The sequence below is a fragment of the Babjeviella inositovora genome, assembly GCF_001661335.1.
Source record: "Babjeviella inositovora NRRL Y-12698 unplaced genomic scaffold BABINscaffold_15, whole genome shotgun sequence".
Lineage (NCBI taxonomy): Eukaryota > Fungi > Ascomycota > Pichiomycetes > Serinales > Babjeviella > Babjeviella inositovora.
Window position 1 is genome coordinate 235,169 of NW_017566852.1, and position 26,308 is coordinate 261,476.

The 26,308-nt window shown below is 48.9% G+C and overlaps 11 protein-coding genes across 11 annotated transcripts; 7 read left to right on the plus strand and 4 right to left on the minus strand.

Annotated features, from left to right (window-relative positions):
* Positions 1–272: 272 nt before the first annotated feature.
* BABINDRAFT_10151 (uncharacterized protein) lies at positions 273–2,230 on the minus strand (the record flags this gene model as incomplete). The annotated part of the gene is made up of 3 exons (XM_019126693.1): positions 273–888; positions 1,402–2,086; positions 2,131–2,230. The coding sequence occupies 3 exons, from the start codon at positions 2,228–2,230 to the stop codon at positions 273–275; spliced, it is 1,401 nt and encodes a 466-aa protein (XP_018982848.1).
* Positions 2,231–2,369: 139 nt separating this feature from the next.
* BABINDRAFT_163524 (uncharacterized protein) lies at positions 2,370–4,539 on the minus strand. The gene has a single exon (XM_019129962.1). The coding sequence runs from the start codon at positions 4,314–4,316 to the stop codon at positions 2,607–2,609; it is 1,710 nt and encodes a 569-aa protein (XP_018982849.1). The 5' UTR covers positions 4,317–4,539; the 3' UTR covers positions 2,370–2,606.
* A 512-nt stretch (positions 4,540–5,051) lies between these two features.
* Positions 5,052–6,380, minus strand: BABINDRAFT_169126 (uncharacterized protein; the record flags this gene model as incomplete). Its single annotated transcript, XM_019130632.1, has 1 exon — positions 5,052–6,380. The coding sequence occupies one exon, from the start codon at positions 6,378–6,380 to the stop codon at positions 5,052–5,054; it is 1,329 nt and encodes a 442-aa protein (XP_018982850.1).
* Positions 6,381–6,840: 460 nt separating this feature from the next.
* BABINDRAFT_99358 (uncharacterized protein) lies at positions 6,841–7,114 on the minus strand. The gene has a single exon (XM_019133044.1). It carries the CDS (start codon positions 7,040–7,042, stop codon positions 6,872–6,874), a length of 171 nt encoding a protein of 56 aa, XP_018982851.1. The 5' UTR covers positions 7,043–7,114; the 3' UTR covers positions 6,841–6,871.
* A 119-nt stretch (positions 7,115–7,233) lies between these two features.
* Positions 7,234–9,420, plus strand: PET127 (Pet127p). The gene has a single exon (XM_019129963.1). It carries the CDS (start codon positions 7,245–7,247, stop codon positions 9,207–9,209), a length of 1,965 nt encoding a protein of 654 aa, XP_018982852.1. The 5' UTR covers positions 7,234–7,244; the 3' UTR covers positions 9,210–9,420.
* Positions 9,421–9,600: 180 nt separating this feature from the next.
* BABINDRAFT_163527 (protein disulfide isomerase) lies at positions 9,601–14,585 on the plus strand. The gene has a single exon (XM_019129964.1). It carries the CDS (start codon positions 9,678–9,680, stop codon positions 14,367–14,369), a length of 4,692 nt encoding a protein of 1,563 aa, XP_018982853.1. The 5' UTR covers positions 9,601–9,677; the 3' UTR covers positions 14,370–14,585.
* Positions 14,586–14,756: 171 nt separating this feature from the next.
* Positions 14,757–15,290, plus strand: BABINDRAFT_172838 (acireductone dioxygenase (Ni2+-requiring); the record flags this gene model as incomplete). The annotated part of the gene is made up of 1 exon (XM_019130918.1): positions 14,757–15,290. The coding sequence occupies one exon, from the start codon at positions 14,757–14,759 to the stop codon at positions 15,288–15,290; it is 534 nt and encodes a 177-aa protein (XP_018982854.1).
* Positions 15,291–15,918: 628 nt separating this feature from the next.
* BABINDRAFT_41383 (tubulin-binding prefolding complex subunit) lies at positions 15,919–16,310 on the plus strand (the record flags this gene model as incomplete). The annotated part of the gene is made up of 2 exons (XM_019132024.1): positions 15,919–16,155; positions 16,203–16,310. The coding sequence occupies 2 exons, from the start codon at positions 15,919–15,921 to the stop codon at positions 16,308–16,310; spliced, it is 345 nt and encodes a 114-aa protein (XP_018982855.1).
* A 325-nt stretch (positions 16,311–16,635) lies between these two features.
* WBP1 (dolichyl-diphosphooligosaccharide-protein glycotransferase) lies at positions 16,636–18,015 on the plus strand (the record flags this gene model as incomplete). Its single annotated transcript, XM_019126694.1, has 1 exon — positions 16,636–18,015. One exon carries the CDS (start codon positions 16,636–16,638, stop codon positions 18,013–18,015), a length of 1,380 nt encoding a protein of 459 aa, XP_018982856.1.
* A 3,516-nt stretch (positions 18,016–21,531) lies between these two features.
* WOR1 (transcription factor WOR1) lies at positions 21,532–23,460 on the plus strand. Its single transcript, XM_019129965.1, has one exon. It carries the CDS (start codon positions 21,880–21,882, stop codon positions 23,332–23,334), a length of 1,455 nt encoding a protein of 484 aa, XP_018982857.1. The 5' UTR covers positions 21,532–21,879; the 3' UTR covers positions 23,335–23,460.
* A 1,273-nt stretch (positions 23,461–24,733) lies between these two features.
* BABINDRAFT_163530 (uncharacterized protein) lies at positions 24,734–26,196 on the plus strand. The gene has a single exon (XM_019129966.1). The coding sequence runs from the start codon at positions 25,154–25,156 to the stop codon at positions 26,099–26,101; it is 948 nt and encodes a 315-aa protein (XP_018982858.1). The 5' UTR covers positions 24,734–25,153; the 3' UTR covers positions 26,102–26,196.
* Positions 26,197–26,308: the final 112 nt, after the last annotated feature.

Sequence of the window (26,308 nt, forward strand, 5' to 3'; positions counted from 1 at the left end):
TGGTTGGTTTATATACAGGTTCTCCGGGTAACCTATCAAAAAGCCCTAAGAAAACCCCAGACACCAATAATGGTGGGATATTAAAACCAGCCATTGGCATCAAGGTCTGCTCACTGAGCCTACTCTTCTGGGTCTGGTTTCAGCGCGTGTAAATTTCCATATCTACTGCTGGTTAACAAATGGTTTTTATTACTATACATGGATGGAAAATGCATGAGACAAAAGATGGAGAGGCGGCTTTAACCCAATCTCTCCTCTAATGCAATGGGAGTCTATTTCTTTTCCTTTTTTTCCTTTTTTTCCTTCTTTTCCTTCTTCTTCTTCTCCTTCTTTTCGTCGGTCTTGGCCTTCTTCTTCTGTGGCTGATCCTCTTCGTCGGATCTAGCCCCCTCTGGAGCCTTGTCGTTGCCTGGCTGAGCTTCCTTGTAGTCCTTGGCACCATACCCGGTAGGGAAGTGTCTCATTCTCAACTCATAAACCTTTGGCACGTCCTTTCTTGGCTTAACAACCTGGGATATGTTAATCTCCGGGATCTCAATCTTCTCGCTGATGCTGTAGAATCTCAGAATGGTTGTGTTGGAGCCGGAGGGTTTCAACGTTTTCTTATCCTTGGATGCCAATAATAAGCTATATTTGTTGGACTTGGAGCCGGCCTTAGTGGAGGTCAAATCCTCCTGATGCATTTCTTCGCACACCTGGAAGGTCTTGTTGTCGGCCTCGAATTCGGCAGACTGGTTCAACTCGAAGGAAACAGGCAACTTTTCCAACTTTGAAAAGTTAAAGTCTTTCGGTGTCTTTATCAACCAGATTTCCTTATTCAGGGTCAAAGCTTCACGGTCGAATCTTGGAAGTGTCTTCAACTGGTGATAGCTCTTTGGCGGCTGGTAGCTGCGTGGGTTAGTATGGACCTATGGCGCATCGGTAAGATATTGGCACATACACATATTCCTCTTCCAAATCTGAGTCTGAAACGTATTCCTTGGATGTGTGTTTGGAGGACATGTTGCTTTCTGATATCAGGTATATGCTCTTCCACCAGTGGACCGCCTTTATCGCTACTCTTTAATGCCGAAATTTTGCATTGGTGTGAAAAAAAAAAAGTTTAGCTTCGTGCGGCGCAATCGATGCCTAACTGTAGATTTCCCAATTGGGATGAAAACCTGTATTTCCATTTTCATATCACAGGTCCCAGATAGTGCTAATCTGGAAATTTTATAACTACAATGACTTGAATAGTGCTTGAGTGTGGATTGGTTTTCAGGCAAGTTCGGCCTTAGCATCCTAGTTGTGTCTGGAGAAGGTTGGCTCGCTAATGTCAAATCCTACGAATTACTATGCAACAGCACAAAGCATTTCTACCTAGTTGTATTCTCTATGTCTAATATATTAATGTTTACGGACTATTTATAGTTCGGGGGCACGTTCTGCTTGTTCCGGGTCAACCGTACGGTCAACCAGTCCATGGCCTGTTTGATCCCGTACCCCGAAGTGGCACTAATGGGCAAGATTTTCGAGTCAATCGCGTTCAAATTCTCAAACACATCGTTAAAAGTTTCCTTTAGCTCAAAGAGCTCAATGCAATCACTATCGTCGTACGGCATCTCTTCCGGGAGCTCTAGGTTGGTTGTTCCTGTGGCACTTGGTTCTCTCAAGTGGTCCTGTTTATTCGCAAGCATGAGAATCGGAATGTTTATTCTGTCAAAGATGGCCCGGTTCACTTCGTCCTTCGTGATATCCATCAACACCTGTCTGGCTCGCGTGAGGTGTGCACGTTTGTCCTCGTCGTGGCCTAGCCTGCTATCTACGACAAACACGATGCAGTGGCACTGGTCGTAGTAGTTTGCCCACATCGGCCGCAATGCCTGCTGGCCGCCCAAATCCCAGAACTTGAGCAAGACCTTGTTGATTTTGATAGTGGTGACGTTCTGCCCCACAGTGGGCATGATTCGCTCGGGGGGCGTGATTCGCACCTTTGCACCTTTCACCAACGGCTTACCGTCGGCTCCGAGCAAGTATAGCTCCTTGAGCTTCTCTATGAATGTGGTTTTTCCTGCATCATCGATGCCCAATACCAACACCGAGTATTCTGTCTGATTAGTAGCTGTCTAGATCTGCCAGCCTAGCACGTACCCTCTTTTTTCTTAATGTTGGAATATATGTCCTTTGCAATGTGAAACATGTGGGAGAACGGAGGTGTTGGAGAGGAGGACGTTGATGCCGGTGTTGACATTTTTGCATGCGCTGTAATTCTCGAACACATGCATGTTTTTCGACGGATAATCCGCGCTTCATGACTGGGATCGTGCCAAAAAGCTGGAAAGTTTGAGCTGATAGGAGGAAATCATTGGTGTACAACAGACTGTCAGGTAATATTAACTTGTATTATGTTGCTAAATAATCCGCCATAGTCATAGATAAACACGATATGCTTTAGCATTGCACTGTCCAGTCATGTTTGAACGTCCAGAAGCATACTTCCAGAGATTAATGTGCTCTATCAATATCATATCTCCTCAAACTCACTTTCACATAGACTACATGCCAAGTATTGAACGGGTATTAAATAAATAAACTGATCTAGCAACTCCATGAAACTGATAGCCAGATTACACGTTGAAATGATAGGCATCCCCGGAAACACTCTCAGCGGAAACACCGTCCTTTGGAGAATGCTCAACGTTCTTGATCTTCTGGGTAATCTTGCTGATATCCACATCGACCCAGCGTTGCATGAACTGGCCAATTTCGATGTTTTCGTGGTTACCAGCCAAATTCTCGTAGATCTCGCCCATCACCTTCCTCTTTGGGGAGTACCCGTAGATGTTGACGTCAACGGCAGAATGACCGTGAGTGGACCAACCGGTGCGGGATCTGAAGGAAACCAAGTTGTTCAAGTAGTCAATCGCGTTGTCACGGATGCTGCTCAACGTCTTAATGTCATCTTCAGTGTAGTCCACGATCCCCAAATCGGAGCGCAAGGTTTCGCCGATAAACTTTCCTAATTCTGCTTCATCTGCCGCCTGGAATTGGCGCAATTTGGCCGCCACATACTCCCCGGAGTGAGAAGCGTTGTCAAGTGCCTCGGGATACCACACGTAATCTGGGTAGCTTGGGGAGATCTGTCTGGAGGTGGCCAAGCCACCGGTTTCGTGGTCAGAGGTGGATAACACGATAAACTGCTCGGTTTCGCTGGAATGTTTGTTCACAAAGTCCAAAACCTGCTGGAAAGTCTCGTCATAGGCCAACACCTCACGCACCTGTGCCGCTGGGTCGTTGTGGTGTCCCGCGTGGTCGATTCTGGAGCCTTCCACAAGCAAGAAGAAACCTTCACTGGTGTCATCATCTAGAGAAGCCTGGAGCAATGCGTTCATCGCAACGGTTGTCTCCTCCTTCAACGAAGGATACACGCTTGCGTTTCTGTCCAAATCGTACGGGATGTCGCCCTCGGCTAAAAGCGCCAATAACGGCAACTGCACATGTTCGCCCTTGGCCCCCAACTTGTCGAAGGAAGCTCTGTCGGAGACGTACTGCCAGCCGTCGGTCTGGGCCTGCACGATTAAGTTGGTCGCGTCGGCTCTGCACCCGCCCTCAGCAACCGGGTGGAAGTGGCATCTGCCGCCACCAATAAGCAAATCAACCACACGGCCCAATTCATAGCCACCCAACTGCTGTTGCGCAATCAAATCTTCCTGGAAACGATAGTCCGCGTGCGCTGAGAAGGCTGCAGGCGTGGCATCCGTAAGGCGCGTGGTTACCACCAAGCCGGTCTTATAGTTCCGCTGCAACTTGGCAGCCTCCAAGATGGTCCCAATAGGCACCTTGTATGGGTTGACACCAATGGCGCCGTTGTAGGTCTTCTGGCCTGACGCAAAGGCTACGGCACCAGCGGCAGAGTCTGTCACGAGCGAGGAGTCGGACAAGGTGCGGGAGGAGCCAATCATGTGCTTGTCCAAGGCCAAGGTGTTGCCAAACGGAAGCTCGTCGCGAAACTGGCGGAAACTTCTGGCAAGCGAGATCGAGGCTGGACCCATGCCGTCGGAAACCATGAAAATGACATTCTTTCTGACGTGCTTGGCGCCCTCGGCGTGGTATTTAGAGGCAACCCCAGTTTCATGCGCGAGGGATGGCACCACATGAAAGAAAATGGCAGAGAACCAAAAAGCGGCGAAAATAAGGGTGCCGACAATCTTGAACTTACGGGCTCTGGATGGCGACGCGGCCTGTAACTTACGAGCTCTGGATGGTGGCGCGGCCTGTAATTCGAGGTCCGCCGCCTGCAAAAGATCCGCCGCCTTTAAAAGGTCCTTCTCTGACATGATGGAAGATGGGTAAAGAATATCTAAAGAGTGAGGATATACGATAGAGCTTGGATATACCTGAAATGGTTTGGGTTATGTAGGGGGGGAGAGTGAGGGTGAGTCAAGAGAAAACAGGAGTTTCTGTGGTTTGTTGAATCGCCGGATTGTTTATGTGGTAGTGTGTAGTCAAATTGTTCTCACGTGTCCTGTACGTTGAGCTTATCTCGATCGGCACTGCCGGATCCGGTAATCACGTACGCGAGTTACCGCTTCTGGCAATGCGTAGCTTGTAGGCGATGTTTCTTCTCCTGGCTGTGGGGGTTTTAAGGAGGATGTGTAGGTGAAACCCGACTGAATCGGGTTTCTGTTAAGTAGTACTTTGTCTGTGTTTACGACCAATCTATTCCCTTGGTTATGGGCGTCTTGACTGAATGGTTTCATGGTTTGTATCAGTTCCTGGACTGGTTCTATTGCTTGAATTTTCAACTCGCATATCTAATTTTATAAATCGGGTCATTCGTCCATTATTTTATCTTCCAAGTTTCAAGCCCTCTAGTATGGGTTTTTCTTCAAGCCTGTATGAGTATTATGACGTTTGAGGCTAAGTGGTATTACATAGCAATTGGCCAGCTGTGTTTAGAAGTGCGATCTATCGGTATCAGGTCTTCCGTTTAGTTAAAGCCACTTGGTATCTCTCCACTTGGCTGCTTTACTTGGCTTCGGTGGCCAAATATGGCACACTCTTCCCACTTCCTACATCAACATACTGACCAAGGTGTGGCGGTACTCAGCCTTCAACTGGTCTATCAATGTGAGCGTGCCCTCTTCCTTGGTTTCAAACGCAATCTTATCAATCAAGTATTCCTCGATGCGCTTGCGATACTGATCAACCAACTGGAAGCCCTCGGTATTCGCCTGGGTGCTCTCGACCAAGTTGAGCTGCAACTTCGAGAGCAAGTCCTGGCTGAACGCGCGGAACTTCAACAACCGCGCAAACTCCAGATCGTTCACATCAAACTTGAACGACCCAGAGGAGTACGGATACTCAGCATAGACATTCATCTGGGTCGCAATACTAAACCGTTTGACGAAAATCGACAAGGAATACGACTTGCGGCCATCCACGATCCTCAAATTGCGGTTCTTCATATTGTGCCTAACAAACGACTCGTTGATAAAGTCCACAAACACCGCCTGGAAGTCGTTGAGCAAGAGCTGCTGCGCCTTGTGCATGTGGTGAATCTTTGCGGCACACTCCACAGACTTCACAGCGGAGGTCATAGACTCCCAAATGAGAAACAACTGCGCGGTGAGCTGGCTGGGCGTGATTGGCACTTTCTGGGTCATGAGACGCTCTACTGTAGCATCAAGCGTCGCGGGGGTGCACATGAAGTGGAATTTCCAGAGCAAGCGCTGGTACCGGTCTGGTAAATCGCCACGGAGCATCGCCGGAAGGAACCTAGCAATGTACTCGGGCGAGTCGATCATCGTGAGGGGATGCTTTCCCTCGTAGAGCTTCTTCAACACTGTGATTTCGTACTTCAAAGCGTCCGTCTCCAGCCACAGTGCAGTGCCGAGTAGATCCATGAACGGTGTGATGTTCTTTGTCAACGGATGGGTCAATAGCTGGTTCATCACCGCATACGAGGCCCGCCCGCGCACCTGATTGAAGATGTTGATGATCTGGAACTCTGACTGGATCTTTTCGCACCGGATAACGTCGCAGATCTCCGCATCGTTCTTCCCGGAAACATCCACCATGGGGTACGTGTGGATCAAGTCCAACCCACGGATCAAGTCCGCGTAGTGCGTCATCACACTCGCTCCCACCTGTTCCTGTGCTTGTGTGTGTTTGCGTCCCATTTGAGTGCTCAACGCGTCGCTGAGCACGCGTTTCTCGCCCGCGGTAACTGGCAAGTGTTTGTCTGCCGTAATGGCAGACTTGAAAAGGGACGGTTTGTATGGGGGTTGTGGCTTGCTAGAGAGCAAGTTTAGGGCTTTGGCGAGCACTTCGTACTCGGGTTTCTTTGTCCACGAGAGCAATCTGCGAAGATTTTGTGGGGCAATCGGTTGTTTAGGCATTTGTGACTACGGTTGTTTGGTAGGTGATTGTGGCTGCAGTTGCTTGGTAGGTGGTTGTGACTGTGATTGCTTGGTAGGTGTACAATTAGTGGTGCGGTTGTAATGTGTATATTGTCAATGACGGTAGCCGTTATACGTTTAAGGAGAATAAGAAAGGTGGGGGAAGATGTTTCGCTTATGGCTCCCTTGCTGGCCTGCCTCAAAAATTTGCTTATAAATCGCGTGACGTCATAAATGCAGGATGTTACCGAGACAGGTGGGGGTAATTATTTAATAGATTGTAGCCGCTTTATCTTAAAAAGTATCTAAGGTGTGCATTGTCTGGGATAATGCCAACTTCTTTCGTCTTGGTAGTTGATTCCAGGGTGACTTCTTGGCTTTTGCCACTGCGTAGCTTGTTCATAGTAACAGAAATGAGCTATAGTTAGATTACCAGACTCCCTATGTCAACACCGAGTATTTATTTTCAAATAATTATCGTGGACTCAGTCTTAAGTCATATTTATTATTTCACGGTAGATATATTGCCTAGATCGATAGAATAAGTGCCAAGCTGAACCAAATGCCAAACTGAACCAAATGCCAGGCTGAACCAAATGCCATGCGCATACCTCCGGAGAATACTCCCAGTGAAATAGAAACTTTTCGGACAGAAACGCCATTTTTGGAAAGAACTCCTGGTTGTGTAAATCACCCGCTTGGGATTGTTTTATTTCATCCCCCGACCCTGAAAGTAGACTGAAACCATTGAGGCAAAAGCCCGTCACGCACGTGATGCCTGAAAAATGTTCATGCACGCTGCGATATCAAGAGACGAGTGTGGAGAAAAGTATATCAAAACTACACTAAAGCTCTCGTTTTATCATGCTATCCGGGCGAAAACTCATACCAAGGCGGTTGTTTATAACGCATGGATTGAGAATTCCCCTCCATTCCGTATACCCCCGCCTATTCTCCTCCTCTAGAGGGTTCTTCGAGCCCATTAATTGGAATGTGCTCACTCAGAATGACATTCCCGCAGCTCTTAGGGACAAAATAGTCCTCCCAAGCAAACCTCCCAAGACTAAAAAGACCAAGAAAGTTGCTGGCGAACCCCGAACAACCCTTACTGGTGCCAAGGTCAAACACATCGGCTTGGTAGATCTTCCACCGGTAACGTCCCTCCGCAAGCCCGAGGTGGAAAACATCGCCCGCTTGGCACACAACCTCGACCGCGTGTTGTTTTCACCAGGAGTGCACTACCAAAAGGATCCCCGCACGGGGGTTTACAACTTTACCCCCTTTCTCTCGCAGCTTCCGTCGTTTACAGACGACTCCGAGGCCCATCTCAATCAGTACACCCCGCCGTCGAAGGATCGCATGCTTCAGGAGTTGACCTCGCTGTGCCACATGCACGAACCCAAAAAATACTTTTCCCTGACCTCCTCCATGACGGGATGTCTTTCTCAGTTTCACTACTTACTCAGCGGCTTCAGGCCGCCGGCAACGGTAGACGTGGCGAAAAACATCACGTCCAAGAAGTACACGGATTTCTCGCCCTCAGCCGTTTCCGCGGCCTCTGTCGTTATCACAAAGAAAAAGGGGTTGGATGGAAGATATGCCATCGATGCGGACAAGTCGTCCGACACGCCGTCGTTCCTCTCGGAATTTGGTATATGCATGGAGAAAATTCTCACGCATACGCCGAAGAAGTTCCGAGGAAAGTTCCGTGCCGATATACGACTGGAACCCCCTCCCGAGGTCTACAACTATAGCACGTTCCAGAAATTTGTGATGCGGTCGCAGTTGGACTGCTACGACCCCAGACTACCGGGAAACGGCACCTTTGACCTCAAGACCCGGTCGGTATGTGCGATTCGCTACGATCAGCTCTTTACCGAGGCAAAGTACCGCAATCCCGACGCGTCAATCGATTACCTGATCCACCAGAGCTATGGTGTGATGGAAAGCTTCGAGCGGGAGTTCTACGACTTGATCCGCACGGGAATGCTCAAGTACAGCTTGCAGGCGCGGATCGGGATGATGGACGGGATCTTCATCTGCTACCACAACACAGAACTGGCTTTTGGGTACCAGTACGTTCCGTTGGTTGAGTTGGATAAAATATTTCATAGCCATGTGGCTACTGCGGCCCTCGAAACTAACTTGGAGGAGCTGTACTTGGACTCTATGCACGCAGCTGACGCAGACTATTCCAAAGAACGACCTACGGAAATCGCAGAGGCGGAGTTCAGGTTTTCGATGCATCTCTGGGAGCAGGTGCTTGAAAAGGTGACCAGTATGCAGCCAGATTCATCCATTCGGTTGGTGATGAAGGCACTGAAACAGGCCCCAGGAACTATGGACATTTTGGTTTGTCCTTTGACCGAGGAAGAAGTGGTGTTGCTCCAGGATCGAAAACCGAACGTGACTCCTTCGACGCCATACGATGCCAAGTTGGTCTTATTAGACGAATATCTCGATGAGCTGGCACGGGTGAATGAATCCACCATGCATAAGGCACAGTTGTTGCACTTGACCGTGCGACACTTCTTCGGCAGTAAGCGTCCGTGCGCCCTTGCACATCCTTCGCCTGTCAACCAGGCTGAAATTGACTCCTGGGCGTTGCAGTTCAAGTTGAAAAAGTCAAAACGGCAGCGCCAGGAAGTGGAAAGGATGTATGTGAGGTTTCTCGATGAGAGTGTATTCTTCCAAATGCCCGGGGACGAAAATCCGCGGGACGGGTTTATTCGGCGATTGAGGCGGTTTTCGAAGTTTGGTAAAGAGAGAAAGGGAGAGATGGGGAAGCAGGAGGTGTGGGAACCAGTCCATGCCAACGATTTGATGTAGCGGGGTCAAAATGCCACTCGCGTTTTGTGATACTGGTATGCAGCGATAGAGCCTATCGTATTATAATCTATAATTTCCTTCTTTTATGTTAATTATTGTATATCGTTACAAACCGTGCGTAAGGTCGTGGCTATCAATCGCACTCAACCTGGATCTATAGGATGTACCACGGTCATCCTCAACACTACCAAACAAAAAAAAAAAAAAAAAATAGAGCGTATACCTGGTAAACCATCTATGAACCTTATGAGATAAAATATACCTTTATCCTAGCTTCTCTTTCGACTAGTGGGTTTCCTAACGGCTCCAGTGGTATCGGACACGTCAACCATGATGTCCTGCATAAAGGCCCAGATCTCATTCTGGTTCGATCTTACACCTACGCGACATTTTAATCCTGGCGCGTAATTCAACTCTTTGGCTGCATATTGCACCATCAAATAACCGGATTGACGCTAGTGATACACCATGGGGTTTACCAAAATATGGTTCTGCCTCCTCACGTTTTTCGTGCTCGGAAAAGTGATATCCGAAACATCTCCGTTCAGCCAAGATCTCCCGCCAAGTTTGACACTAGACACTTTCGGCGCCACCATAGCGGAGGGTCTCACGTTTGTGGAGTTTTACTCGCCAAAATGTGCTGGTTGCAGGAAAATCGCGCCAATATGGGAAGCCACGTACAAAGCGCTCCAGTCTGACGGTAAAGCTTACGGCGTGAGTATGAGACAGGTGAATTGCGATGAAAATGGCGACTTGTGCAGCCGTGAGAATGTCCCTCTGTATCCCCTGTTTATGCTTTACGGCCCCAAGGGTAATGCCAATGGCTTTGTTGAAATCTATCCCGCTGACATGGCTCGTGAAACCGAGCTGTTTCTTGCGTACTTTTTGAGTCACAGTCTGGGCAAAACACCCGGAACTGAGTCTAAGGTTGAGCCTAAAGTTGAGCCTAGAGATGAGCCAAAGGTTGAGCCAAAGGTTGGGTCTGAGGTCAAGCCAAAGGATTCGCTCGAGGGCTTGCCTGATATTCTCACTAAAACAACCTTTGATGCCATCACCGAGAAAGGTCTTGTATTTGTCGAGTTCTTCTCGCCCCTGTGTGGCCACTGTGTTCATTTTGCGCCCCAGTGGAAAGCCATGTTCGACCGGTTTGACCTAGTGGCCATAGACTACGGAATCGTGTTGAGACAAGTTAACTGCTTGGAGCTGGGCGACTTGTGCGAAAGAGAAGGTGTCAAACACTTTCCGCAGTTCAGATTATATGGCCCAGACGCCAACGGAAAGAGCAAGATGGTAGACCAGTTTCCATTGGGGAGCAAGCGAAGGGAAGAAGACTTTTGGCCGTACTTATTGGAGCACAGTCCAAATAAGGAGGCAGTGGTTAAGGCTGGTAAGGTTATTTCTGTAGAGCTGAAAGATAAGGAATCTAAGGATGCCAAGAACGACAAGGATGTTGCAAAGGAGCCCCCAAAGGTGGATGCAAAGGGTGCTGCCAAGGACTCGACTAACCCCCAGCTTGTGAAAGATTCCTTGGATGCAAAGACCAAGCAAGAACCTGCGAAGGAAAATGCCGAGGACACTAAGAAGACTCAGCCAAGCACTAATCAGCCAGCGCCTGGCTTGCCTGCTCTTCTCACTCTCGACACCTTCGACTCCGTCACCGCCAAGGGTCTTGTGTTTGTGGAGTTCCTCTCTCCCTTCTCCTCCCCCAGCAGAGACTTTGCTCCGACCTGGAAGACCATCTTTGACCGCTTCCAGCCTTCCAGTGAGGCGTACGGAATCACCATGAGACAGGTCAACTGTATCGACAGTGCAGCCTTGTGTGAGAGAGAAGGAGTGACGCAGTTCCCTCAGCTCAGCTTCTACGGCCCCGACACCGCTCATCCAGAAAAGGGCAAGTTGGTGGATAAGCTCCCGGTCGAGCCTAACAGAAAGGAGGATGACTACTGGCAGTCTTTGTTCAATCACAGTCCAAACAAGGATGCCGTTATTAGTTCCGGTAAGGCGTTAATGCTGGCTCCGCCTAAGGAAGCTCCAAAAGCGGCGCCAAAGGATCTCGGGTTTGACATGACAGGCATGCCAGACTATCTCAATGAAAAAACGTTTGACGAAACCACGGCCCAGGGTTTGGTATTGATTGAGTTCTTCTCTCCGTATTGCTCTCATTGCAAGGACCTTTTTCCCACCTACAAGAAGATTTTCCAGAAATTTGAACCCCAAAGCAAGGCATACGGGATCCAGATGCGACAGGTGAACTGTGTCGAGAGCGCTGACTTGTGCAGTAGAGAGAAAATTACTGGTTATCCGCATTTCAGGTTGTACGGCCCGGACTCAGACACCAAGAAAGGGAAGTTTATCGAAAAATACGTGGGTGGTCACACGGAGAAGGACTTCTTCGACTACTTGCTAAAGGTGAGTCCTAACAAGGCGGCAATAGAGGCTGAGAACGCGGTGTTGCTGGTCAAAGTTCCGGCGCTACTCACTGTTTCCACTTTCTACGACACCATTTCCAAAGGTCCTGTGTTTGTGGAGTTCTACTCTCTGTACTGCGCACGGTGCAAGGTTTTGGCTCCATTCTGGGAGAAAGCCTACCAGCAAACTGTGGGCGAAACCCTCCAACTGGGCGTTCAGATGAGACAGGTGAACTGTGTGGAGAGCGGTGACTTGTGCTCGCGTGAGCAGGTCTTGGGTTTCCCTGTGTTCAGATTATACGGACCACTGGAAGATGGCACAGGTGCGGTGATTGAGACATATCTGGGAGAGCATACAGAGGCTGGGTTTGTTAAGTATGTAAGGGAATTGTCAAAAGATCCTAAGGCTGCCGATCCTGCTAAGAAAGAGGTTAAGAAGGATTTGGCGGAAGCTGAGGTGGTTCCGGAAGTGAAGAAAGAGCCTGCTAAACCTGCCGAAATACCTGCAAAGCCTGCTGAGATACCTGATGAAAAATCTAAGCCTGCTGATACACCTGATAAAAAACCTTCTGTTGAAACTTACAACGACAAGAAAGCTATAACTGATGCCGTTAGGCCTTCAGATATGGATTCCGAGGAAACAGGCTTGGAAAACGTTGGGATGCCCACCATGCTCACTCTCAAAACCTTTGGCAAAGAGCTCAGTGAAGGGTTGACTTTAGTCGAGTTCTTCTCTCCATACTGCCACCATTGCAATGCCTTGGCGCCAATCTGGGAAGCCACCCACAAGAAGTTTCTTACCCAGGGCAGGGAGTTGGGCATCAAAATGAGACAAGTCAACTGCGTGGAAGAAGCCGATTTGTGTGGTCCAAAGCACTTGGACATCCGCGCATACCCTAACATCCAGTTGTATGGTCCCAGCAAGGATAAGCGGTCCGGTGTGAAGATTGAGACCTACCCAAGGGGATTAAAGCGGACAGCTGCGCACTTGATTAAATATATGAGGGAGGCCGCGGCTGAGTTCAACGCTGATCACTTTAACCTTCCAGGCAAGTCTACACTCATGACCGACCTGGACATGTTGAACGCCATTGCCGGCAACATTGAAAAGCCCATTTTTGTATCGTTCTGGCCATCCACCGATGTCCAGTTCAAAAAGTCGGTTACTAAGCACTCAGACAATTTCATCAGATGTCGAGACTGCTACGAAACGAGACGGAAGTGGGACCGTTTATCAAACGCCCAGGAGAGCGTGCCGTTGTACCACTTCAACTGTGTCTCCCACCCCAAGATCTGCAGCGCGTTAGGATTTGGCGCCTTGAAAAGCGACCACGGGATGGGTCATAACCGAGAGGCGAAGATGGTGGCCTTCTTGCCAAAGAAGGTATCGGGGCTCAGCAAGATTGCGTATGAGTACTACCCGACGGTGCGCGATATGTTGCAGTTCACTGGGAAGCTTATGGTGAACTACCAATACCAGGAAACCACGGCCGCAAAGCTTGAAGAGTTGAATATCAAGAGCAACATTTTGCCGGCCAAAGTGAAGTTTCCGATCGGCACTTCCAACTCACGCGTGGCTTTTGTCTACCACTACGATAAAAACACGGTGGTGGACGAGGACTTCCAAATCATGGGCCACATGTTAGAGAAGGTGATGGAACTCCCGTTCGAGATCGGCTTGTACAAGTCCTCGGATCCGGGAATTCCCGCGTTGGCAAGACTGCAGCACGAGAACATGGTCGAGCTCCTTAACTACAACTTAACCTCGGCTCCATATGTGTTTGACAAGAACATGCACACGAGTTTGACTCTCACCTCATTGCCCACGTTGTACTGTTTCAAGGAAAATACGTTGGCAAGCTTTACCTTCCAGAACTTTGACCCGCGCGAAATACGAGATGTCGACCGGTTGAAGGGATGGATGGAGACGAATGGGTTCCCTGCCATCCACAGCTTAAAGCCGGTGAACTACCACTACTACTTCAACGACGAGTTGGCGCAAACCAACGATAAAGTGCTTGTAACGCTTGTCAACTCTGAGACCCAGACCCCGGATGATCTCAATGCCATCATCCGCACATTATCGGTGGCCCAGCACGAATACAGCTACATGAAAGCCAAGTACTTGTACGACGATATAGTGAACCAACGGCTGATCAAGGACAAAGAAGTGGCTGCGTTGAAGGGCGATGCCGCTTCGAAGCGGATGAAGCAAGAAATCAGCCACGCGTTATTTGAGGACTACAATTTGTACTTCACCTATTTGGATATGGCCCAGGACGGATACTTGGTGGAGGAAAAGGGCTGGGATGTGTTTGGCTCGCGCTTCGAAAAGGCAAAGTACGAGTACAACATGGGAGACGTGTTTATCGTGGATAAGAACAACAAGCGGTACATCGACTCGGCTGTTACCGGTGACTACCTCACTGCCAACTCGTACCAGCTCAGACAAGTCTTCCAGTACTTACTCTCAGGTATCAAGACCAGCATCGAGTATCCTACTGACTTTGCCAAGAGCGCCTGGGTGCCGATCAAGTTGACCCACAGTCCGTACAGCGACAGGCTCAGGTTCATGGACAAGGTGCATCAGCAAGGATTCTTCGGGTACTTTGTCTTGTGTCTTGGGGTTTTGGTGGCTGCCTTCCTTGGCAGACGCAATCTCAACGCAGTCTACCACCTTTACAAGCGCTCTGCTAGCCGTGACCGCCACTACGGGATTTTGGGCAAGCCAGCCTCGAACAAGCGCGACTAGGCGTGTATGTAGATGACTGTTCGGTCGATAGCTTACGAAAAGATGTTTGATTTTGGACGGGGTCTGTAATTGTGTTTGGGTTCCAACCCCCATGGGATGAATTGGTCACTGGGTAAAAGTAGTTTGCAAAGGCATGGATAGAATAGTGGAATAATCTTTCAACCTCTCCTTTGAAATACTAAACTTTAGAATATATATATATATGTATATATTTTTAATCCAACAGTATGTTGGATCTACTCCTGTATAACCCTCAAGGTGGAAACAGAGACTGAGTCCGTGCACGTGATCTGGTAAAATCCACCCCCAAAACTAATTAATCTCCACAGTTTAAGAATCACCTTCCCAGTTTCTACTACACACAAACACAAACACATACAAATTATAATGGTTGAAGTTTACTACCACGACAATAATGACGAAGTTGATTTCAGAGAGGCGCACCACTCCGGAGAGACTGTTTCTTTGGAAGAGTTGGCCAGCACTGGCGTGCTCTACTACCACTTTGACACAGAAGAGGAGGTTGACCGATTAGCAGTTGAACGCTCGTACAAAAACAGAGACACAATCCGCTTAAACAGAGCGACGTTTGGTGACAGCGAGGAAGCGTTGGTGGAGAAGTTGAACGGATTCTACAAGGAACACTTGCACGAGGACGAGGAGATCAGATATATTTTAGGCGGCTCCGGCTTCTTTGACGTCAGAAACAAGGCAGATAAGTGGATCAGATGCAAGTTGGCCAAGGGCGACTTGTTGATTTTGCCGTCGGGGATCTATCACCGTTTCACACTCGATGCTGAGAATGACATCCACGCGTTGAGGTTGTTCAAGGATGAGCCGAAGTGGATCGCATTGACGAGATCAGAGGAGCTTGCCACGAACGAGTACAGGAAAGAGTACCTTCAGTCAATTGGGGTTTAGTAATGTGAATCTTTCTTATTTATTTCGGCCGATGGATGCTTAATTAGTTCAATATACCAACCAGTCTAGCCTTTATCTAAGTCGCTTAGTACTTTAGTTAGTTGTTCACGGTGGAGGCTGGTGGGTACCAGCCCAGTTACATTTGATTAACTGGGTAATTTGATTTACGGATTCATCCTTGGCCCTGGTATTCGTTATTTTTGAATTCCATAACATAATTACGGTTCAGCCTAGCATTACTTTATTTTCATGTTGTGCTAATTTCTGGGGTATACATTAATTGTTTTCATTCGTAATCTATTCATTGGAATTTAGGTAAGGTACCGAATTTCTAGAATACTGATATTTTGACTATCGGTCTATTTGGGGTACTTGAGAATCATCCACAGGTGCCATATTTTTATTGTAAGCCAATTCCTGGCCATTTTTCCCCGTCAATATTCCCCGAAACCCCCTACTCTTCGCGGATTTTATTCTCGCGAGCCTGCTGGGAAAACCAAAACTCCAAAAAAATATGCGGCATACAAAAGATTTGAAATCATTAAACAGTCCACTACCACCTATCCGCACCCAATGTCCCAAACAGCAGAGCAGAAACAAGGTATGTCTCTACAGGCTCCCCCATAGCATGCGTACTAACACTCCAGAACAACTCCAGTTCGAATACAATGACTTCCAGGGCGCCATCAAGGAGTTGACCACAAAGATCGGCGAGTTGCAGTCCGACGCAGAGGAACACAACGTGGTGTTGGCCACCTTGAAGAAGACGCCCAAAGAGAGAAAGTGCTTCAACATGGTGGGTGGTGTTTTGATGGAGAAAACCGTTGCCGAAGTCGAGCCAGCCTTAGAGACCAAGCTCACAAGCGTATGTATATCGTCTTTCCACGGCGCATTCGGTACTAACAATTATAGATCAAGGGTGCGTTAGAGACATTGGCTAAGGAGTTGCAAAAAACCCACAAAGAGCTTGAGGACTGGAAGAAGAAGACCGGTGTGAAGATCGTCAAGACCAACCAATAGGGTCGATTTAAAATTGTACTTATAAACTTCGATAGATTTTTTTGTAAGCTGAGTTTGACTGGCTGTCCGATACAGGAAGATATATGAAATACGCAGCCTTCTTCCATTTTCATTGCAAAGATTCGTCCTAAAAGTCCTCTCGTTAAATGCTATATTGGCTCTGACATTTATAATTTATTTAATCATATCCGGTATAGCCCTTGCCTTTGTCTCTGGTCGTGCGCCGCCAATCTCTATCACGACACGTTTTGCTAACCTCGGCAGCTATCAAAACGCGCCTCCACTTCACCATACTGCCGGTCTCTCAATAATCGCTACCCCTATCATGTTCATAAACGGCCTCAGAGTGCTCGCTTTTGCTACGAGCCTTCTCTCGGTCGCGGCTGTGTCTGTGACCCCGCGCAATGACACGCTCATCTTGTTCGACCCCAAGCTTCTTGCGGACGACGCCTTTACGGCGTCCCAGTTCAGCGAATTGTACGCAAAGCTCACAAACGAGCTTCACTACAATGTGCACACCAAGAGCTATGCGGACTTATCGGCCAAAAGCGACGACGCAAAGTTCGAGCTTGACTTTGCCAACCACCGGTACGCGAACCTCGTATTGCTCCCTACCTCGCTCAAGAAGTTACCGAAGCTCAGCGCGGGCAAATTGCTAGACTTTGTGAACGACGCTAGCCCTGAATTGGCGCAACAGGCGAATGTTTTTGTTGTGTCGAGCCCAAAGCACGTTAACGACGACTTCCGCGCGTTCTTGAACGAGTTGGGGATCTATCCCGCGCCGAAGAACCACCGTGTGGTCGACCACTTCAACTACGTGGACGTGGAAGCCTCTAAGCATGACTTGTTGCGTCTTCCGTTGGTTTCCGGCGAGAACTTGGTCGCTAATCAGCACATCGTGAGAGACCTTGATTCCATCCTCTACGAGGGCTCCGCCGCGTTGATTTCCAACTCGCCGTTACTCATCCCCGTTGTCAAGGCCTCCAGAACCGCGTACACTGCTAACTCGAAGGACGCGGCCGATGTGTGGGCGCTGGGCTCGCAGGCCAACCTCGTGGTGGCCTTCCAGGGCGCCGAGAACAACAACAGAGTCGTCTGGCTCGGCTCCGACGCGCTTGTCGGCAACGAATTCCTCGTCGCTGAGACCAGTAACAGCCAGTTGGTGACCGACTTGCTCCGCTGGTGCTTCCAGGAGACCGGGGTGATCAAGCTTGCCGACGCATCGCTCACCCAGACCCATCCCGCCAGAGACCTCAAGATCAGCGATGAAGTCACCTATGCTATCACACTAGCCCTTTGGAATCCTGCCACCGCCGCATGGGAGCCGTTCCACACCACGGACTTGCAGTTGGAGGTTATTATGTTGGATCCGTACTACCGTGTGTTCCTCCAGGAGGCTGAAGAAACCGCCTCTGGTGTCGTCTACTCGCGCACGTTCAAGTTGCCAGATCACCACGGCATCTTCAAGTTCCTGGTTGACTATAAGCAGGCCGGGTTGGCGTTTGTGCGCGACGAGATCGTCCGCCCTATCAGACACCTCGCCAACGACGAGTTCCCGCGCTCATGGGAGTTGACCAACGCATGGGTTTACATCTCTGGCGCCGTCACCGTTGTGGTTGCGTGGTTTGTGTTCGTTGTGTTGATGCTCTACTCGGATGACGGTGAGAAGAAGGTGCTCGTGGAGGAATCCAAGAAGGATATCTAAAAGTATATATAAAGATGCGAATATTGATATGTGGTGTAGCGTGTTCTGCCAAGATAGCTTATTGGGTGCGAACGGTCACTCAAAAAAGATGTCTAGGGCTGTACCGATAGATGCCAGACGTGCTAACTAGTTGGATTATCCATGGGCCATAGTCGATATTGATACCGACACAGCCATACATGCATCAGCTTGTTCGATTAGGGTATCGAATTCTCCTTCTCTTCTTCAATAGCTGGTATTGACCCCTCCATTTGTTATAAAGTCTCACATCTTGCCACTACAGACGGGAAAAGAGCGGAATCCTAAATACTGACGCAGACGTACCACGTGCTTGGGTTTTTGGATGAATGTCGGTCAGACTGGTACCAGTAGGAGTCTTTTTGGCTTTTCAGTAGTGATAATGCAGCTTGTGTGGCTTTGAGACACTTGTTTAGTCCTGCGAATTAGTTTAATCTATCCCTGTAGATCGATTTCAACTAATTGCCTCGTACATCTCTAGCCTAAGACTTTTGATCGCTGTATACTGCTACTCCGAAATCTACCAATTGCCAAGGTCAGTACCACCGTCAAGAAATAGCCACTATTGAACCGACGAAAACAGTTCTACCCTGGCAAGGCACATAAAACGTTCACCAATTTAACCTATAATATACAGCTAGAGGGTTCTCAAAAGGTTAAGCTTGTTGATGAATACCCCGGACCTGAGTTGCTTGTACATGGGCTTCACCCCAGGCTCCCCCCCCCCCCACAGAACACCAACGTCTCGTTAACAGTCTCGGGAATGTTGTCGTCAAAACTGGTTTCATAAGCACCACCTCTCGTCAGATAGCTTCCTGAAACAAGCGCTGATCTACGTAGTTTCGTTCCTTCTAAAAATCTCCAAAATACGAGAGCAGCGTCATATCCACTCCTATCGCTGATTTTCGGCGAATCCTCCGAGATTGTTACGTTTTAACTCTCGTTGAAGTCCTGTGAGGTTAATCATCGATAACGGTCTAGCATGTGCTGTGATCCCCAAAGTATCTTTTGTATTTAGGCTGGGTTGCGCGCATGACCACACTTGCACTCCCCTCCCACCGTATGCACAGGTACATATACGTACATGACGCACATACTCTCCCAGCTCCCACTAGTGGCGATTCGTCGGTATTGCATGAGACTTTGCATTAACGGGAGGATTCGGATGAGCAGGAAGATAGCCTTACACGGCAGGCGAGTCCTTCAGCTAACCACACAACATCCTATCCATGCTCAGCAGTGTGCGTATATCGTTCATTTTAAGATCTGCTTACCACACATCCTTCAGGTATTCCCTGGTTCTTATCGGAATTGAATTGAACGTCTGTTCCCACTATGGCCTCTCGGTGCTAGCTCTGACTTAGGGGCATAATTATGGTTTCACGATTGTTGGTGCATCTCGGAGATCGCTGAATCATCACTACCCTCGCCGTGCAACGAATCTACCAGTAATGACCATGTAAGTTTGACTAAATTCAAGGTATATATGCACTGTGGTGCCACACAAAAGAAATTCATCAGACAATGCTTATCTTACGACAGTTCCAACCAATATGTAAAAAAGAAAACAAATGCCTAAGGATCAGACCTTTATCTGGGAAGAAGTACGGTTTTCTGCTCTTTGTAGTCAATTCAAGTATCCTTCCAGTATGCTATACCGGCTCTGAGCCAAAATTGCTACAGCTCCAGGGTTTGTGGGTGCCAGCTAGGATGCATTATGACGATTATGCTCGAGTGAATCTCCCGGACCAAGAACGGTTTGCATAGCCCTGGTCTGGTTGATTACACAGCTGCATGACGGAGGTATTTTCTAGTTATCACTTTCGTAACAATCCCGGAAACAAAACAACCATGAGTTGCGGGCTCAGGATATTTCTGGCAACATATCACACCACTTTCCCTCATCCAAAAGGGCTTGGAAAGACTCGGCTCTAGCCTCGGCATATAGACCCGCCTCCCCTATCTACTTCTTTGTCATTCTAACTGGGATATCAAAGAGACCTCGTTCGTTAAGCTTTAGATAACAGTCAAGCCATCTAACCTTATCTCTAAAGTTACCCAATCCAAATATTATAAGGTATTTACAACCGTCCACTGGGAAATACTAAACACCCTGAAGGGTTCGGCCCTCGGATGTTGGCCTCTTAGAGGCCCGCTATTCGCCACACAGGAGCTGTGAAGCAGGCGGGAGGTTTTTATTCCGTTGGTTTCGGTCCAGCGGCTATAATACTCTTACAACACAGCAAACAGCCCCCAAATGTACAACAGCCTTCAGACCTCCGATGATCCCTCCCCAGGGTCCAAAAGAATGTACGGCCAAGAGTTTGAGCACTTAGAGTGCACAGAACACGTGCGGGGCGTCACTCATTCACGTTTAGACTCCATCATCTGACGGTCGTGTGTTTTAAGACACCGGAATGTTGCACTACCAGCTTTATAACCGTCACAGCTGAGCTCTAATAGCAAACGGTGTGCATGTTCTCGTTTTCACTCATTAGGGGAACATCGTCTAGATAAGTGTATTACCTGAGCACTAAATAGTGCCTCCCCCACTGTACATTAGACCGGCGCAGCGACCATGGCCCTGTACGGGATCATTTATTAAGCCAAGTCACGTTGCCTAGTCATTGATCCTTCTAACCATGTACTACAATGCTTTAATTGATTGTCCGACGCACGCACCTCCAAGACGCAATAGGCCGACAATCACCACCTGAGCAGGCCGTATGCCAATACTAAAAAGCGTGGCGTACTGGCTCCCTGATTACTAGCAGAGGTGGTTCGATTTATCTGTGCTTTTTTCCCACGAGTGTTCTGATTTGGTTAGTGTTTTGTCGCAGAAAAGAGGCTTAACCGACCTTGGTAGAGCAATAGATGAGATTAGGTGCGTAATGCATAAGGTTCTAGGCCCGCCGAAATCCTGGCGCACGTTCACGATTGCCGGATTCGCAGCTACCCCACACCTCGGAGTTGTGTGCGCGTGTATGCTGATAGCCACCCACTGATACACGGTCACTGGCAGCGGAAACCACGGAATTTCAGGTGACATCAGCTATGCTTCGGAAACAGGCGGTCGACGATTATGCTCCTGTTTGGAGGGAAGGTGGTATGAGCCTCTGTTTGACTCCGAACCACCACATCCATTCCTTGGCGTTATCGACCTCTGTGCATAAACTTTGAGGAGTCATCAGATCTGAATAAGTGAAACTGTAAGTTAGGTTTGCTTTGACAGGCAAATAAAGAACTAATACCTTTTGTATTCGTTGCCAGAGCTCCCGGCACGTGGACGTGCAGTGGCTCTCAATGGGGCAGTTGCGTCATGTGGAGTCCCCAGGTGGAATACACGATTGCCACACATACAGAACCAAATTCCAGGCGGCCTCACGTACGTGTCCTGTGAAAGTCGTGCCAGATCTGTTGGCCACTGGGTCTGTGCACGCAGACGCATGTATGTCCCTCCGCATGACGTGGTGCAGGTGCAGCGCTTCCAAATTTCGCGCACGACATGCAGCCCCGATGACCTTAATTACACCCCTTCCCCCCGACCCCACTTTGCAGGAATCCTCTAGGATTTTTTATAAATTCAACCATCTTGCTGCAACTTTATACGAAACTATAACGTTATCACAACCACCTGAATAATCATCGGCAGGTATACCAAAGCAGCGACACAAGCCTACAAAGCAACGCCACAGATCTGCTCGCAACCCAGCACTGTCAATAACGCTCTCCTTCACTAGCCCGCTTCCAAGAGCTAGTTTCCCTAATACCCATCCAGCTGACTAATAGCTCAAGCCTCAGCTTCCCCTAAGAGCCTTCAGCTTTCAGTTTCCATTCTACCTCTTGATGTCCACCCCCCTCAATCCCACCTACTTCGGTTACATCGGCTCCACCAAGGATGCCCTCCTCGTGATTCAGGCCACCCTTAACCAACAGCTCCACGCGGTCCCCCGTCGCCCTCACGACCGCGAACGCAACGCGCTCATCCAGTCCGGAAACTGCTTCGTCTTCTCTGAGGAAAAGTCCGGGATCAAACGCTGGACCGACGGCATTGCGTGGTCGCCCTCGCGTATCCTCGGTCGCTTCCTTGTCTACCGCGAGCTTGACCGCTCCGCCTTGAGCGAAAGCGACGACCGCAAGAATAAGCGCAAGAAGCTGACGAGCAGTGCGAGCGGTCAACAGCTCGCTGCGCCACTCGCATACGACTCGCACATCTCGCCACATGCGCAGAGCGCGAGTATGAACACCGAGACCGGCCGCCAACTTGTGGGCTCGCTTGTCGCATCCTACGCCTTCAAGGAGCAAGGCCTCATTAAGAAGACCTTGTCGCTTACCGTTGCACACCGCAGTCGCGGCGCCTCCGCGGCCCCAGAGGTGCTCCACCTCATTTCCTATTACAACGCAGATGACGTCATTTCCGGTAAACTCGTGCGTCCGCAAGACTCCACCCTCAGCACGTCCATTGCCATCAGCGACGACCTCTGGCTCGCGGTCAAAGAGTCCAGTTTGGGCGGAAAGATCCCGATCGAGGACGAGGCGCATTACTTCATCGACGGCAAGTTCCTGCAGGCCACGGCTCCCGTGCGCAAGAAGTCCTCGCCGCCACCGCAGCCTCTCCTGTACTACGGGAATTCGTACCAGCCACCACAGACGCAGACCTTTGGTCATTTTGACGAATACCCGGCCCAGACCCAGCAGTACTACGGGAACCAACCCGACGCATACTCGATTGGAACCAAAAGAAAGTCGGTCTACTCTCCTACGTCCAAACCAAAGTCGCCGGAGTTAGTGTCCAGCAGCTTCCCGCCGGTCGCCACGGCAAACCAGCCATCCTGGTACACGTACGGGTCTCAGGCCCAGTCTCAGCCACAGCCTCTGGGCTTCCCGCCACTCGCGGGAACGCAGTACTTCCTGCAGGGCGTCGCCTCGCCGACATTACCGCTGCTCTCGCAGCACGCTGAGAGCTACCCGTCGGCGCCGCCAAGCCAGCAACTGTTACCGCACTTGTTCCATAGTCTGTCGGTGAGCAGTGGTGCCGAGCTGTATGGATACCCCCAGAACAACTTCTACCCGGGTACGCGCAGCAGCTTTGGGTACTCAGGAGCCCAGCAGCCGCCACAACAGTACAACAACAGCGGAAACAACCGCTGGTACAACGACTCAGCCTTAGGCCAGAGCGCCAATAGCACTAGCGGTGCAGGTTCATTGCTAGAAGCGAAGGAGCCGGCAGGGCCCTCCGGCTCCACCCTGGCTACAGCTCCGGCTCCGGCCCCCTTGGCTGCGGGTTACTATAACCACTAAGGGTGCCTGGAATTTTTTTATACTTTCTCCAGGGGTACTGGATACCTCTGTAGTGGCATTCAATACCTCTCCGTTGTGTTTTAATGGTATTTTTCTGCGTGTTTTGATGGTACCTCTCCTTGTTTCTTTAATTCTTGTGTCTCGGTTTATTTCTTTGCTCCACTTCTCTCTCGTTATGTTTAATCTGTGTATTTTTTAATTTATGTGTGGTTCGGCTGAAAAAAAAAAAAAGTTGTAGCGTGATATGTTTACCCTGTTTCATTTTATCGGTTGATAACTCACTGATTGTGTGTGGCTTAGGAATTTAACGTTCGTTGGGCTTCTGCTGTTAAATTTAGCGCAAATATAAAATACCACTCTCCAGTTACATGGTTCCAACTCCGTCCCCTGTATCCCACCGTCATTAGGTTTGATTTCCATTCCTAGTCATCTCCGATAAGCTTTTTGCTTAGCTACTAGATCCGGTTTAGGTTTGGCTGGTAGAGATTGCCTGCAGCAAATAGCTTAGCGCAAGGCTAATCGGGTTTTACGGATGCTAGATCCCAAGCGCGCGGGGCATATTTTACGCGAGAAAGCTAAGGGCGCATTCCAGAGCTAAATAGCTCGATCCTCTCTGCCTTTAAATCGGAGTGGGCGTACAGTCTGTACCTAGTGCTAAACGGCCGAATATGGGCGATAGCTTGTTACTCCCGTATACCTCTACCGCGCGTAGGTTCTTTCAGAAATACCTCACCTCTTTACTACAGTTTGTATCAAGAATATTACAACTTCTATAGAAGGATTCACATTGCTATGTACAAACGGACCGCATCCTTGATGCAGAGAGTTGGGTGAAAAGTTATGAAATCGCGTAGCATCAGTTTGCGATATTGAAACATGTGTCTTGTATTCCACCATACCTGTTTCAATCAAAACGACTCATAAAAAGGGTTAGGTAAGATACGCTTCAAAAGACAATGTCATGTAACTAACGGGAGTCCAACCTGGAAGGAAGCTAGCCTTACCAAAGCAATGTACTCAAAGCACGATATGTTAATTATATAGACGTATTATCTGTTTTCAAATCCCCGGTCCTTTTCCCATCTATAGCCTCGTGAGGCAGCGCACTTGTACAGGAGTCAAGAGGACAGCCTATACAGGAACATGTTTCGTAGATTCGCTGTTATGCTTAAAGTTGACATAAAAGTGGGTCTGATAGTTGCCCATTTTATTCCTCTCTCAAGAGGCATGTTGACTCTGTTCAGGTTTTCCAAAACGTAAATAGCGCAAACGGCAGACTATACGATTCCCCGCGTGACGTCATTGGGTCGTGTGCGTTCCATCCGCTTTTGGTCTGGTTTTTTGCACAAACGCAGTCGAGACTGGCTCCAACATGAAACAGCTAAAGAGCTTTCGCAAGTGTCTTTCTAGCGTACTTCAAAGTCATTATAGGTTATCTTTTGTGTGTCTTTACGTCTTAGCCCATACTGTACCTCTGGCACTGACCCAAGATCTTTCATTAGACCCTCGTTTAGCCTTTCCACGTTAGATCTGCCACCGTAGCCAGATATCCTAGCCGCCGTTTCTGTATTATCCTCAAGCCTTAAGTCAGGAAAGAATAGCCATTCCCGGAGACTATAAGTTTTCCTCGCTGACTACACTCTGCCGGAAGTTTACCTAGATCCGAACAGAGACGTTTCTTACCATCTTGATACGAATTTTGTTTCTACGGACATCCAGACTACACAAACACTAAAGCCTCTATCACCGGAGCCCTCCTCTTCAAATTTCGAGAGACTTTTATTAGACTACCTGTCATTCCTTCCACTGCTCTTCTCTCATGTACTCGCTATCGTCGTACTTTGACATTCCCGTGGGGTACTGGGAGTACCTTCCGGACACGCACAAGTTGGTCAACCTCTACATGATGCTCACACCGTTTTTTTCCTACGGCTCGACGGTGTACAGCATCCATACAAAGCAATCCAGCACGGGTTTCTCGATGGAAATCTGTGCCACGATGCTCATGGCGGCAACGCTCCGAATCTGCTACTATTTCGTGAACCCATACGAGGTCACGCTCTTCCGCCAGTCATGCTCCATGGTTGCCATCCAGTGCCTCTTGCTCAAGGTGAGTCTACACTACCGCAGGCCCGTTTCTGCCTATAGTGACGACCTAGCGGCGCGCAACTCGTGGCTGCAGGAACTCATGAACGCGAAGGACCGCTTCTATGCCTCCAGCTCGAGCCTGGCGGGCTCGCTTTTCGACCATATCTGTCTCTACATCCGCTACTACTCGCTCATCGCGTGGCACTTTGGCTGCTACATTGTCCGCTTCTTTGATGTCTACTATCGCAGACCGTTCCGTTTCTGGCAGTGGCAGCACGAACGGCCCTACTGGCGGTTTATCGGCTCTTTTGCCGCGTTGTTCATCGTGTTGACGTACTGCTTTAGCGGCTACCAGGCCTACGGCGAGTGCATCGGTATGGTAGGCTTGCTCGTGGAATCCTTGCTCCCCCTTCCGCAGATCTTGTTGCTCCAGCGGTTGCAGTCCGTAGAGAACTTCAAGGTGATTTTGCTCGTCAGCTGGTTATGTGGGGACGTGTTGAAATTGAGCTATTTATTCTGGGGAACGGACAATGTGGCCGGGATTTTTGTTGTCTTTGCCTTGTTCCAGATGGGGTTGGACTTTATTATTGCAGGGCAGTGGTGGTATTATCGAGAAAAGGCCAGAATGAATAGCTCAAGTTCCAGCGAGCATGAGATTGAGTATAAGTTTAGCGTTTAGCGAACAAATTTCGAGCTTCGATACGGGGTGATAGCATGCTAAATATCTATATACATGTACCATAATAAATAGAATAAAATAAAATCGAATCAACCTTGCACGTATGACGATTAATGAAAATAATGTCCAACTGAGGAAATTGGATTTTTCCTATTCCTTTTCAACTTTTCCTATTCCTCGCTTCAGTTTTTAAAGCCCGGCCAATCC

Bases quoted from the DNA above. Each gene is read 5' to 3' on its own strand.
- BABINDRAFT_163524 (XM_019129962.1), bottom strand. From the start codon at position 4,316: ATGTCAGAGAAGGACCTTTTAAAGGCGGCGGATCTTTTGCAGGCGGCG.
- BABINDRAFT_99358 (XM_019133044.1), bottom strand. From the start codon at position 7,042: ATGGCGTTTCTGTCCGAAAAGTTTCTATTTCACTGGGAGTATTCTCCG.
- PET127 (XM_019129963.1), top strand. From the start codon at position 7,245: ATGCTATCCGGGCGAAAACTCATACCAAGGCGGTTGTTTATAACGCAT.
- BABINDRAFT_163527 (XM_019129964.1), top strand. From the start codon at position 9,678: ATGGGGTTTACCAAAATATGGTTCTGCCTCCTCACGTTTTTCGTGCTC.
- WOR1 (XM_019129965.1), top strand. From the start codon at position 21,880: ATGTCCACCCCCCTCAATCCCACCTACTTCGGTTACATCGGCTCCACC.
- BABINDRAFT_163530 (XM_019129966.1), top strand. From the start codon at position 25,154: ATGTACTCGCTATCGTCGTACTTTGACATTCCCGTGGGGTACTGGGAG.